This window comes from Eschrichtius robustus, chromosome 10 (genome assembly GCF_028021215.1).
Source record: "Eschrichtius robustus isolate mEscRob2 chromosome 10, mEscRob2.pri, whole genome shotgun sequence".
Lineage (NCBI taxonomy): Eukaryota > Metazoa > Chordata > Mammalia > Artiodactyla > Eschrichtiidae > Eschrichtius > Eschrichtius robustus.
Genome location: NC_090833.1, coordinates 109,917,078 through 109,931,768, shown reverse-complemented (window position 1 = coordinate 109,931,768; position 14,691 = coordinate 109,917,078). Strand labels below are relative to the sequence as shown.

The following is a 14,691-nucleotide window of genomic DNA, read 5'->3' as shown; positions in this document are numbered from 1 at the left end:
TAAAGGGAGTAGGATTTTCTCCTAGTTTCTACACCCTCTCAAAGGCTTTACTAGTATTCAACTTTACTTTCTAAAACTCTACACAGTGTTTGAGCATGCTTTATTTAGTGAAATTTGCCTCAGTAGAAAATCAGGTAGCTTACTTCCTTTGGCCAAAATGCAATAAAAGTAGAAATTTAAAACAAAAGAATAGGGACTTCCTTGGTGACACAGAGGTTAAGAATCCGGTTGCCAATGCAGAGGACGTGGGTTCGAGCCCTGGTCTGGGAAGATCCCACATGCCGCAGAGCAACTAAGCCTGTGCGCCACAACTACTGAGCCTGCCCTCTAGAGCCCGCAAGCCACAACTACTGAGCCCGCTCGCCTAGAGCCCGTGCTCCGCAACAAGAGAAGCCACCGCAATGAGAAGCCCGCGTGCAGCAACAAAGACCCAACACAGCCAAAAATAAATAAATAAATATAACAAAAAAAACAAAAGGATATACAAAATTTGATGATTAAAAACCACTTGTAAATAACTCTTGAATTAAACGGATATATATTATAAAACATTTAATTACCAAGGAAATAATTGTCTGGTCCTCAAGTGTCAGTAATTAACCTTGAAGTCTTATTTGTTTAATTTCCGGAAGAATTCTCAATACAATACTTCTTCCTCATACTTTCCACAGAAATATCTCCTGATCATTCCTGATGATTTCTGGATGTGCCTGATTTAAAAGAATATTCATTGTCCTGTTGTTCCAGTGTTGCTGCTTCAGTCCATTTAACCCAACAATAAGAAATACCTTCTGTTAAGTTGACATAGTTAAAATGGCCTAGGTTAATTATTGAGTGTCCATCCCATAGGCTGGAGGCCAGGAGAGCTTGGGTCAGGAGAATCAGGTACTGTGCAAAGTGCTTCACATACATTATCTCATTGATTCCTTGGAAGGCAGATAGATGGTGGTGTTCCCATTTTACAGATGTGGCAACGGACACAGAACCTGCAAGTGATAGAACCAAGATTGGAATCCAGGGCTGACTTTGCTGCCCATCTTCTGTTGCCTAGGCTGTGCTCTTCTTACCAAAGGTTTCTTTTCACTAGAAAGAGAAGCACCTTACTTTTACCAAATGTGATAGAAACTGTTGAATATAATTGAACTTGAAGAACAAAACTAAACACTTTTTTAAAAAGCTCACTTTATCTTCTGTTTAATAAAATTAGGCTATAATTGTAACTTCTATGTGTTAATTCTTAGGCTAAAAAAATGAATAGTTTCCTTGATTTTTGTCATATTTTTCCTGAAAAACTACATGACCTTCTTTGCGATGTTTGACTTTTGCACAAGATCATAAGTAGGGGCATTTTTGTAAAACCTATGCCGTGGTTTAAACAGTTTCCCCCAAAGCCTTTTGGAATCCATTGCTACACAAATCATTCTCCTTTAAAGTGTCTTTTATGTCCCTGTTGATTTTTCCTTCTTTAATTCTTAATTAGTCTAACTCTTCCTGATCCTCGTTTGACTTGGTATGATTCTAGTATTCTCCAATGTGACTTTCATCGAACTCATAAAATTGCTCATCCTTTATAAGATTTGCAGTTTCTTTTTAAAGTTTTTTTTGCATTGTGTTCGCATTATAACTATGTAGTGCTCTTGACGCTATAGCATCTGAGTCAGAGAAACTGCTCACACTTGGTGATATAGCAGGTGGGGGTTGACGTGGGGGGATGGGGATGGATGTGATTGCTCTTCTCTCAGGCAGGGTTGAGTGCTTACTCACTTGGTAAGTGGTCAGTGGAGAACTGTTTCATATTAAGATGATGTTTGCTTCTCTCTGTGACCTTCTAAATATAGGTCTCAATATCAAGTAACTTCCGGTAATGAGTGCTCCAATAATGAATATCTTTGGAATTCATCTACTTTTTTGCATCCTTACTGCCAGTTACTTAATGAATAATGAAGGCTTTCTTCTCTCGCCTGGGTGATTGAAACTTCTTTCCTGAGCTTTCCTAGTTCATTCCGTTCTTTACAGTTAGGTTGCTGTCTTTCTAAATTAATACTCTTCTTAAACTTAAATCTCTTCAGTAACTCTCCAGGGGCCCTTACGATAAAGTACAAGTTCCTTAAAGACTTGTGGTTTACTAGGCCCCTCCCTGCTTGTCAGTGTTCAGCTTTTGCTTCTTGACATTATCAGTTCTAGCTGAGTGATGAGTACTTTTACTCCTAGGACTTTGCTCTTACTCTGCTGGGAACAGTCTTCCTCCTCTCTTCAATCCCCCTTCCTACTTCCCTCCCCCATCCCCTTAACCTAGGTGATGCTTATTCATCTTTAGGTGTCAAATGTCACTTTCTCTGGGAGTCTTTTCTAACCTTTCAAGACTGGGCTTTCTGCTTTTTCTCTGTTTTCCCAGACCATATTGTATTTACCTCTACTTTAGTTCTTAGCATATAGTATTTGCTCACCAGCATTGCCCTCTAGATGGTAAACTCCGTGAAGAGTTGAATGAATGAATAATTTCAGCTCTGCTCTGCACTAGCATTATGACCTTTGGTAAGCCTGTCAATCTTCCTGGGTCTCATTTTCTCGTCTGTAAAATGAAATAATTTGATTAGGTGACTTCAAAAGAGTTCTTTCAGCTTTAAAAAATTCTGACTTCCAAAATTCTTTCTCATGTCCATTTAATTTGCAGTTTCTGCGTTTGAAACAAAGCTCATCTGATTTGCCTAATTAAACAATTAAAGAGTAAACAAGAAGCATTATACTTTCTCCTTGAATGAGTGCCAGTTCTTTTGTTGCTGTTTCCTTTTTGCTGATGGCATGAGGCCATTTTTGAATATGAGCATATTGTTGCTCATGCACAAGGGCTTTTAAAATGTCAAGTATTTGTTGTTTGCCAGGTTTCCTTTTCTCAGCACAAATTGAAGCACAGTATGCATGCTTTTCTCCCGTGGTAGTTATTGTTACGAATCCCCTTCTACCCAACCGCATTTGCTGTTCCTGTGGGCTAAGAGAATGCAGTGGTTCTGGAAGGGCAGAACTGCACCACGGCGCTGCTTGTGAACTGAATTCCAGCCTGAGATGTAATTCCTATGATCTTGATATATGACGCTTGAATTCCATTAACGTGCATGGGATTCTTCTTGACATCTTTCTGGAAGTTGCCAAAGCTGGGCACCAGCAATGTGAGATCAGTGTCTGGAAGTGAAGTGAAGCAAGCAGTCATCCAGGCTTTGCAGAAATTGCCTTTGCTTCCTAAAGCCCAGATTACTTTCATTTCCTTCCTTTTCATGCATCGAAGAGTATTTCCTTCAATGATATAATTATCTTAGCTGTGTTTTCTGTGGAAAACCAAAATTTTAGTAATGGATGAATAAGGGGACGTACTGTTTGTGATTATATTCAACTACTAGCAACACCTAGGGAATAATTTTGTTTCTGGCACTAGGACAGAACAATTTGGAAAAGCTTCAGGTCTGAACTCTCTCTGTTGCCAGGTGTTATTTTGTTACTGTGCTATTGTGGGTAGCTGTGGGGGAGTGGAAATCATATTGGACTGAAAGGTAGAATACAACTGGGCTGGAATGTTTTCACTTCACTAGTTCTGGATCTGTAGGCAGGGTATTTAACCTCCTTTGTCAGAACAAACCTCTGGTTTTTCATCAGTAAAATGGGGATACTAATACTCTAATTCACAAAAGGCTGAGGACTGAATAATCTCTGCACAAAGTTGTATAAATCACGGGTGGTTCAAGCAAATTTTAGAAATATTGATAACGGAAAACATTTCTATCTTCAAAAATAAGAATTTTGTACTGGTTAATGCAGCCCAGAGATAGAGTTGGCTTTCTTGTGATCTAATGAATTCCTCATTAGTGGCCAGCCTGAGTGTTCTCTCTAATATTGTGAGTCTATAATTCAGTGATACTTTACTACTGAAAGGGGGCATTGAATCTAGTCTTCTGGGTAACTCTCATCCTGGGATAGTGTAGTGGGAGTTATCTATAGCTGTGCAACCGATTACCCTGAAAACTTAATAGCTGGGAGCAGCCATCGTTTGTTACCTCAGAGTTTCTCTGGGTCAGGATTCCAGGTGCAGCCGAAGTGTTCTGGGCGGGGTCTCTCCCATGGCTGCAGTGCAGGCGTCGTCTGGGGCTGCAGTCCTTGCCGGGCTGCTGAGGTTGGATCTGCTCACCTGAGTGCTTGTGGGCAGGTGTCAGAAGATGTGTTTCCAAACTCACTCCTGAGGTCTCTTCCTAGGGCTGCCTCACCTCATGGCAGTGGTTTCCCTGAGTGAGAGAAAACACCCACAACAGAAGCCAGTCTTTTATAATCTAATCTCAGACGTGTCAGGCCATCAGTTCTGTGTTCTCTTCCTTAGAGGCAGATCAGCAAGTCCCGGCCACACTCAGGGAAGGGGAAGACACGGTGGTGTGAATTCCAGGAGGCACAGATCTCTGGGGGCCATCTCAGAGGCCGCCTGCGCAGCTGGATTTCATGCAGCCTTTGTGTGGCGAAGCGGCGTTGGGTAGACTTGACTTCCCAAGTCCTGTTTTGTAATCCTGAGTTATATCTAGTTATTTTTTAATGTTCTCAAGGGGAGGTCGTTTTTTGAATTTGTTGAAGCCCATCCTAAAGTCCCTTTAGCGGTTTTCTGTAATGGAGATGAATGTCTTTTTTTCAGCATCCTTGTCTGAACTCTAGAAGCGGTTGTATAGAACTTGAAGCCCGTTTCAGTAGTTTTTGAAGTGCTGTCAGATGGAATACGATGAAGTACCTTCACTGTATCTTTTGTTTTCTAAGACTGTAATTGTACCTTATGTTTTAAAAAATTTACAAGGTGCTTGATAGCATTATAACAGCACCACTTTCTGAGCCGTTATTTAGGCTTCACAGAGACTCCAGGTACATGGCGTTATGGAGTAGATTGTAGGCAATCACTCTTTGATCAAATACTGTTACGACTGTTCAGTCTTCTCAGGGAGATTTTGTAGGCATTTAAGAAAGCATCCTTTTTTATTCTGAGCAGTCTGCTGACTTATGGTATCATGTTGCCTGTTAAAAGAGGACAAATTGACTTAGAATTAATTTTTATTAAACTGAAATAAGTGTGGGCTTCATTGTATTTCCCAGTTCTTTCTCAAAAACCAAAGCTCCCTTTTGCAGAAAAGTAGCTTGCCAGCGAAGAAAGAGCACGGGACTGGGAGCCAGTATACCTGTACTTAAGTCCTGGCTTTGTCCTTAAATCTGTGTTTGACCTTGGGACATTATCTCATCATGTGGGGCTTCAGCGTTCCCATATGATGTTTTCTTCCAACTTTAAAATGGTATTCAATTTCTTTTCTCCTCCAGGACAGTCTTGGGGGTAACAGCAAGACAGCCATGGTAGCTACTGTGAGTCCGGCCGCTGACAACTATGACGAAACCCTTTCAACCCTGCGGTATGCAGATCGTGCCAAGAACATTGTGAACCACGCTGTGGTGAATGAGGATCCCAATGCACGGATTATCCGGGATCTCCGGGAAGAAGTAGAAAAACTCCGAGAGCAGCTAACCAAAGCAGAGGTATGAGGCACAGCTGAGCAGCAGCATGGGTCTAGGAAAATCTAGTAAAGATAGAACTTGAATTTCCTTCCCCCAGGGCCATAAGTGATGAGTAGAATTTTTGAATTTCCTATAGGAAGAGAAATTTGAGATGAGTAATAAAGGAAGACAGATAAATTGTCATAGTTGAAATTTAGATAGTTTTTACAGGTGTTAAAGGATTGAATAGGAGGAGAGAATAAGGGGAATTGAGAAAATGTTTCTTTCCACAGTATAGGCAGCAGACAAGAAAAGAGGTACAGTAGAATAGGGTAGAGAAAGAGAGATGCTTGAAACTAAAATAGATACAACTTAATAGTAGTGCAGCAAATGGTGGCGAATGTGCATAGGCTAATTAGAAGAGGAATCAAACAGATTTTTGTTGTATCAGATGTTCACAGGTTGAAGTCCAAACAGAAATCCTAAGGAGGTCTTGCACACCATAATAAGCTAGTTTTTCCATGTTATGGGTTAATTATGTTCATAGGAAAAAATATAGCAGAAGTAGCCATCTGTTTAAAAGTGTTCTGTTTCACTATCCTTTGTACATTCTATAGTGTATGATATTTATGTTCCATTACTGAATTTAAAACCTACACAATTCTAACCAAAAATCTTTTTTAAAATTTTTAAAGATTTATTTTTAAAAATTTATTCTACTGAGGTATAGTTGATTTATAGTGTTGTGTTAATTTCTGCTGTGCAGCACAGTGATTCAGTTCTATACATATTCTTTTTCATATTCTTTTCCATTATGGTTTATTACAGGATATCGAATATAGTTCCCTGTGCTATTCAGTAGGACCTTTTTGTTTATCCATTCTATACATAATAGTTTCAAATGCTTATCCTTTTATCAAAAATGGGATAGAGTGTCAGATTCAGGATCCCTACTTTAATTAACATTTCTGTTCCCATGATTTCCAAGCACTGTGGGATTCTTTCTTGGGCCTGAGACTATAGCCCTCTTCTTTCTCATGACCTGTTTTCTGATAGTATAACAGTAAATTACATGGTCAAAACAATTATCTTGATTGTATTTTTGCCTGTTGAATCTTACCCTGTTTTTACAGGAATAATTTTCCAGTTCATCAAGATTCTTTGAAAGTTTGTTTCTGTCTTCCTGGTATCAATAACACCATCCAGTTTTCAACATGTGCAAATTTAGTCTGCATATATTTGAAGAAATACCCAAAGTCATCAGTAAAGAGTAGAATGAGTCACACATATGCGTCTAGACCTATTGAGATTTTAAAAAATAAGCCCTTGGTAGCTTGAACTTTTTATCTCCCTAAATGTAATTAGATCTCACAGTAACAACAGGTTAGAGAAAAATGAAAAGGTTAAGTCTTCTTTCAAACCCACTGGATAACTGGGTGAGTCTGTGGGACCCACACGGTCTGGATGCGGCGGGTCGGTGACAGTCCTGTGTCTTAGGCAGGTCAGGGACCCCAGCGAGCTGCAGAGCTAAGAGGAGTCAGGTTGTTTGTCTAGTCCTCCTGGATTTCGCGAATTCTTTTTTCAGGGCATCGTACAGACATTTCATGAAATAAACATTTTGCTTGCAGGCAATGAAATCTCCAGAGCTGAAGGACCGGCTGGAAGAATCAGAGAAGCTAATCCAGGAAATGACTGTGACCTGGGAGGAGAAATTAAGGAAAACCGAGGAGATTGCCCAGGTTCGTGCTTCCTGCTTAAGGAGAGAGAAACGTCGTGGCAGTTTGCTCAGTGCAACTCAGAGCATGTTTCTGATTTCTTTTTGATTTTTAGCTTTGAAGATGGCGAATCTAGCAGATTAAGATTTAAATAAGATCTAAATCCAGGAGTCTGTACTTTACAAAGTTCATTTGAAGGATAAAGACATAATTACAGTTAATGGATTGTTCATTATGTAAGAAATATATTTTTAGTGTCATAAAATTTTTTAAATGATATAACTAGCCATTGGCTCTGAACACCCAATTCTGTTAAGTGCTTTGCAAATGTAAGGAACTTACCCAACTGCAAAATTATTCGTAGTAGATATTTAGGCTATGAGCTTCTTGCTTCCATATGACAACTCAGTAAAAGTAATATGAAATGCCTAAATCTGAGGTGACTGTCTGTCATTTTTAGACCATTAAATATAAAGTGGTGAAATCTTCCAGTGGGTGCATTAGCACTTGGAGAAAATCCTAAAATGTCCAACTGTGTGCTTAGTAAAAGGTTTACTCTGTGACTTTCCTCTTAGATGCTTATTCAGCCTCTGTTTTAGAAATATATATGATAATGTGGAGGTCAGTACCGCACTGGGCCGTCTTCTCATGATTGGATAACTCTGATGGTAACTATTTAACTGAAATCTTTCATTCTTCCATTTCTGCTCATTGGCCTTAGTTTGTTCTTCCAAAGCTAAGAGAATAAGTGTCCCACTTGTATGTAGTAACTAATAATAACAATAATAACCAATACTTATTGGGTACACATACATGTTGGGTCCTATGCTAAGCGCTTTTAAATATACAGTATTTTATTTAATCCTCCCAATAGCCCTGCAAGATAGGGTCTGTTATTACCCAGATATTGAAAGTCACCTCTACCTCTTCCCCCCCTTTTCTAAAATTAAAAATTTCTTGTGTGTTCAACTGTTCCTTGTATTAACAAAATAGAGCTTGCTACTTCTTTTGTTACCCAGTAGATTCCATCTTTCAATGTGCTGTCCAGAATCAATCGATACATCAGATGTTGTAGGACAGTACTATTATTATGTAGCATAAGGTGGATGTTAGATTTATATTAGTGCAGACTAGGATTTAAGTTGATTTTTAAACATTTTTATTACAGTCCTTTTCAAAATAAATAAAAATATGAGTGTAATAAATCCACACCCATTACCCAGTTTCATTAAAGACCAACATAAGACCAGTCTTGTTTTATCTGTATCCCTGCACTGGGTTATTTTAAAGCATATCCCTCAAATTACAGAGAAGAGAATACACCAGTGTATAAACTTTACTTCTCATTACATATTACACTTGCTGTTTTTCATAAATTAAATTCCTATTTAATAAGAATTAATTCTAATTATCATCCAGTTTGGAACTAATTTATATGAGCATTTTTGAGCTACTCTGAAAATAAAACATTGACTTTGAAGTGCTATCGTACTTGGGTTGCTTTGCTCTGATGCAAAGCAGGGTAGGTCTAAGTGAGAGTGTAGTGCTGATGCGGCTTATCTGTAGCATCTTTCCTCACCTAGCCGTCCTCTCCCTCGGTCATATGCCCCTTTTGAGGACAGCCTGATTTTATCCAACACCTCGTTGAACACCTTATCTTTCCAAGCCCCCAGGCTTCCGTGCTGCTGAGCTTTCTTCTCCTCTCTCACTGGTCTATTGGTCACTGACCCCTTTGCAGTACAGACTGGCATTTCCTAAAATGTATTTCTGGCAGTATAGCCACAGACTGTTAATAAGTCTTATGGGGAAAAAAATGGTTCATGATCAGATAACTTTGAGGAAACCTAGGTGAACTCAGCCAAATGGATTTCTTTTTTGAAGAGCTTTTTGGCAGTCTGTTCTAAGTCAGCCAGACTCTCAAAGTCCCCTGGGTTCTGTGGCATCTTCCTCTAGTATGCCCGCCCCCAGAGATTGTCCCTGCCGTGAATCCTGTGGAAGCTGTCTGTACCCTTTTGACCCTTAAATCATGAGTACTTTATTTACTATTCAGTTTTTTGTGTATACTTTTATTATCTAATGAGTTTGTAAGGTTCTCAAGAAAAAAGGCTGTATCTCTTAGTTTTTGAAACTATGTGCTCAGTAGTATTTTTGAGTAAACAGTCAGAACTCAAGTTGACTAATTTCTCAGCCCAGTGACATATCTTTGATACCAAGTTCTCTTGTTTTCATCTTTTATGTTCTCAGTAAAGAAATATACACTTACGTGAGATAGATCAAGGGTTAGCAAACTAAGCCCTTGGGCAAAACCCGTCCTGCCACTTCTTTTCATAAATAGTTTTATTGGAATGCGCCATGCTCATATGTTTTTGTATTATTTATGGCTTCACAGTTGAATAGCTGTGACAGAGACCATAGGACCCAGATGACTAAAATATTTACTGTTTGACATTTTATAGAAAAAGTTAACTAATCTCTGATATGAGAAGCAGTATTTAGTAAACGTAACTATATTTTATCATACAATACTTGTTTATTCTTTGAACTGATTCCTAGATGTTGCAGACTTTTGTCATTTTTTAATGATTAAAAACTTCAAAATTTTTGGTGGCAGATGTAGCAACGAATTGACAGTTTTTCAATGCTGTGCCCTTTGGTTTAAACAAAAATTTTGTGATATTTCTACCATTATAAAATCTCAAATGACAGGAAAATGCTTAAGGAAGTAGGATAAAACAGTAGTTTACTATAACTGCTAACTTAGACAATTATTCATTTATATTCCTTTCTCTGGCATAGATTTGCTCAATGACCTTGGGCAAACCTATATTCAGTAACATTCATTCCATATTCAATTATCAATATTGAGCAAAAGTCAGAGAGTTATTATTGGAGAGTGTGGGAACGGTTGGAAGTAAGTAAGTCTGGCCATTATAGGGCTTTGAATGTCAAACTAAAATTCTTAGATTTCAGCAGTAGGAGCTAGAAAGATTTTGATTTATCTGTTAAAACATTTAGTATATGCCATGTACTATATAAGTATATCCTGGCTGTTTTATGTACATTATCTCATTTAAGTCCTGTCTTTTCCCTTACTCTGAGTGGCTTTACCTTTGTTAAGTCGTATAGTCTTTTTCAGGCTAGTCTTTGCCTCTGTATGAATTAAAATTTTGCCACTAGATGACAGTAACCAAACTTCTTCTAAATCTTTTAATTATTTCCATAGTGAAAATTACTAGAGTCCTAATAAGAATATAAGTAGAAGAAACTATTGTATTACAAAAGTAGTATTTACTTATAGAAAATACAGAAAGATTATTATGAAGAAAATTTAATTGAACGGATCCAGTCATCCAAAGAAAACTACTGTTAATATCTCTGTGGTTTCTTCCAGGTTTTCCCAGTGCACAGATTAATATACTAGTTATACCCTACATTTTAAATTTAATATTAGTTCATGAACGTCTACCCACTTCATTCGTAGTTTACAAAAAAAGACATTTTTATAGAGAAATGTGTCTTCTCATTATTGGAATAATTCTTTAATTACACCAGTATCCCTTTGTAAAAGAGCTTTCCCTCAGTAAGGGACCATACAAGATATATTAGAATTGCTTTCTTCATTTTAGGAACATGGTTCTTTATTGAGGATAATCATTGCTTAGAATTGAGTGCTGAAAACTAATGGCTAGTGCTAAACTACTCAGCACTTCCGAAAGAACCCAATAATGTTTTTTGTTAGAGAATAGACTCGATTCAAAGGCCCAGAGCCAAAATATCCCCTTCAGTATGTTTGTAATAGTATTATTCTAGGGGTGATTGACTGGGTTGCAGTGGCCGTATAAATTAGGATGTGTGCCTAGAAATAGCAAAATTCTAAGGCTGCAGTTTAACTATACTGCAGACTTACTGTGTGGCCCTAGTTAAATGACTTAGTTTGTCTTGTCTTTCCTCAGAATCAGAGGTTGTTGATGACTCATCACTATTTGCTATTTATACATAGTTAAAGACGCCCTGCTCTGCCCCGATTCATATTCCTTAGTTATAGAGCATGGGTTGCAGGATTCATGTGTATCTCCCTAGGTGCACGCATGTGTATGTTGCATGAACTCACAGATAGGTAGGCATGGAAAGGAAAGGTTCACGTTCTTATGAAAATAGGGCTTTACTGAATATGCAGATTTTATTTCGATAAATTCACGACACCGACGATTTGAGTGCTCTTGTGTGTTAGGCACTGTGCTAGGTGCTAGGAATACACAGTGGAGAGATAGGGTCCCTGCCCTCACGGAGAAACGGTCGAGTAAAAAGTTACCAAGTTTGAGAACAGGTGTGCTCCAGATAGGAGGAATCGATGTAAAACCCTTAAGCTAGAGAGAGCGTTCTTGAGACTTTGAGGGCCCTGGAAGATGTTCCACTAACTGCGTACGGGCTTTGAGAGTAGGGGTGACAAGATGTGATGATGGTGAGTAAATGGGCCAGATTGAAGGGCCGGGCCTTGTGGGCTTGGTTGAGGGAGTTGGGCCTTTATCCCTGCTGGAGACCCACTGAGGACATCAAGCAGCAGAGTGTATTAAATACTTGGCTTTTCAGAAAAGATCACAGTTGAGTAAAACACACTTATATTTGCTCATATATACAGAATTAAATGTGAAAGGTGAATTCAGGATGTTAGATATTTTCAAGAATGAAAAATGAGAACTTAGTATATTTGGTTGCTATTTGTAATGGCTTTATTTTTGAAATTAAAAAATTTTACCTAACAAAGCAATATTATAGTTTAGAAAGAGAACAAATGCAGTAACCTATATAATACCATGTCCTAAGATAACATATTTGAGTTATAAAGTTATTTAATAATTACTATAATATATGACTTTTTATATCTTGCTGCCTCAATAGCTGTGGAATTAATACTTCTCTAATGCATTTACAGGAGCGACAGAAACAGCTTGAGAGTCTTGGAATATCTCTTCAATCTTCTGGAATTAAAGTTGGGGATGATAAATGTTTCCTCGTTAATCTGAATGCTGATCCTGCTCTGAATGAACTTCTGGTTTACTACTTAAAGGTGAAATAATAGGCTTTTCTACTATTTCCAACCACAAAATAGAGCAGCATTTCACAGTATTTTTTTTTATACTTGGAGAACCATATTCAAAACTATGAGTTAGCAAATTGTTTTTATTTGATTAAGCTGGAGTATAGAAAAATCTTGAGTTTTGAGATCAGTTTCTCTTTGTAGTCTTTGAGTGATGTCATTCAACCTAGTAAATATAAAAGATGATATTCTGATATCATTTCCAACAAATTAAGTAGCTTAACTTTTATCGTTTAATGTGATTAAACCAGGGAGTTAAGTAGATAACTTTAAAGCTTAAACAGTGACTTTTAAACTAAACGGTTTCATCGGTAGACTAAAGCTTTTGTGATTTCTATGAAGCACAGCTTTTAGTGAGTGGTTTCTTAGCTTACAGAGAAATGTTTAAAGAAAGTTATTAGGACCACTTGATTTGAAATTTGTGTTTCCAGTAACTCTTAGGAAAATTAAAAATTTTGGATTATCAACTTATAAAAAAAGAGAGTAGGTCACTTAGAGACTGAGAGGGTCAGAGTATGGAGCAGAAAAAACCAGACATACATTGAAATCTATATACATTGTATATATGTATATACTCATATACATTGAAACCTATAGGTTATGGGATGTATCAGGAAGACAAGAGACAACTTTGGGATGAGCATGATATCAGACACTCTATAAATTATAAGGAGTTTGCCAAAATTACCTTTGCCAACCCTAGAGCATAAATGAGTTATATAATGGACTATATGACTGATGTATGGTTAATGAATATTTAGGAGGAAAATTTTTCCCCTCATCGTATAGGAACTATCTATGTGGGTTTAACTACGTTAGTGACTAGGACAGTAAAGATGTGAGCTGGTACAGTTGGAAGCAGCTTTAAAATTAGGGAATTGTGTCATTTCACTTCTAAAGAGACTGAAGAATTCACGACACGTTGGCTGGTCTCCCAGTTTTTATCAAAGGTATCTGGGGTAATTGCTTTGTGGTATTTTGATAAGGCCCTGTTATTCATAAGTATCTTATACCATGTTGTATTACACTGTGAGTTAAATTGTGTGTTTGTTGCATATAATCCTGTGTGCACACTCAGGTGCTGTGTGTAGTGGGAGCAGTGCTGGGGTAGGAGGGAGATGCCCTGAGTTTCTAGTCCAGCACCACTGCTTGGCAGATGTTTGCTCCCAAGTCCTTTGCCCCCCACAGTCTACAGATTCTTCCTCTATAAATGGAAGTTTTCTCTGTCCGGCTACCTCACAGGGTTCCTGGAGGATTAAATGGGATTTGACATATAGAAGCACTTTATAAACAGAAGCACTATCCACATATAAATTATTCCACATACCACTTTCTCGTTTGATACTCTGGTACCTTATTATATTATCCTTGTCCTTTGGAAAAAATGACATATTAGCATGTCTCTCGCTGTGCTTCTAACAATGCTGGCAGCTTTTTGTGTTAGAATTTCAGCTGTAGCTATTCATATGCTTTAGGAGAGATGCAGTATTAGAATAGGAGTTAAATATTCTGCCCTTTTAGTTTTCAGAACTGTGAGTTCTTTTTCTTTCTGATGTGATGAAGTTCAAATTGGAGTACACAAACACATACACCCAGCAAGAAAAAAAGCCTGATTCATATCTGTTCCTTAACTAAAAAATTACACAAAGAAAACTATTTAAAGACTTTTGGAGAGCAGTTAAAATATTTCTGGTCATCTTGTGTGGAGGTGTTGGGATTCTGTTTCAGACTGTGTGGTCAACCCTGTTTTAGCAGAGTTTGAAGCAGTGTTGGTTCTTCACTGCCCAAGCTAAACCCATGACAAAAGTGATATTCATGACAAAGCATATTCAAAAGGATGATCTCAGTCCAAGAACAGTTTTTGCTTCAGTAAAGTGATACCATGATGTGGGATGGAGGAATTTAGAGGCCGAGCGTTTTTTATTTCTTTGCTTTCAAATTCTCAAGTCGGTTTACATGCTGGGCAGATGACCTCACATCAGTGGGTGACTTTGAGCACCCCATGTATAAAATGAGGCCCCTGGATTAAATTACCTCTAGCATTCTTTCTAGTTCCAGGTTTTGAATGGTTCTCTTCTAGAATAGAATCCTCCGTTTATTTGTTCTGTCTGGAACTTGCAGAAGCGAAGTATGGTGGCCAAACCATAGGTAGAATGTACCTCACAAGGTAATTTTGCATCTAATTTGCATAGCCAGGCGGCTCTTGCTTTGCATGGTTCCAACATACACAAATTCCAGTTAACGTGAGTTAGTAAATAATGTTGACGTTGCGGGCATTCGTGAGCTTCTAGATGTGCAGCCAGAGGAAGTTAGTGAAGGTGAACTTACCGATGTGAATAATGAAAGTGGTTGTGACGAGAAGACTGCAGATGT

At 38.0% G+C, this 14,691-nt stretch overlaps 1 protein-coding gene across 1 annotated transcript in view; it reads left to right on the top strand.

Annotated features, from left to right (window-relative positions):
* Positions 1 to 14,691, top strand: part of KIF13B (kinesin family member 13B) — a 182,381-nt gene that overhangs the window by 77,096 nt on the left and 90,594 nt on the right. The window contains exons 11-13 of the mRNA XM_068552242.1: positions 5,335 to 5,547; positions 7,134 to 7,244; positions 12,154 to 12,288. Coding sequence (XP_068408343.1) covers positions 5,335 to 5,547; positions 7,134 to 7,244; positions 12,154 to 12,288 — 459 coding nt within the window. The remainder of the gene's footprint in view (positions 1 to 5,334; positions 5,548 to 7,133; positions 7,245 to 12,153; positions 12,289 to 14,691) is intronic.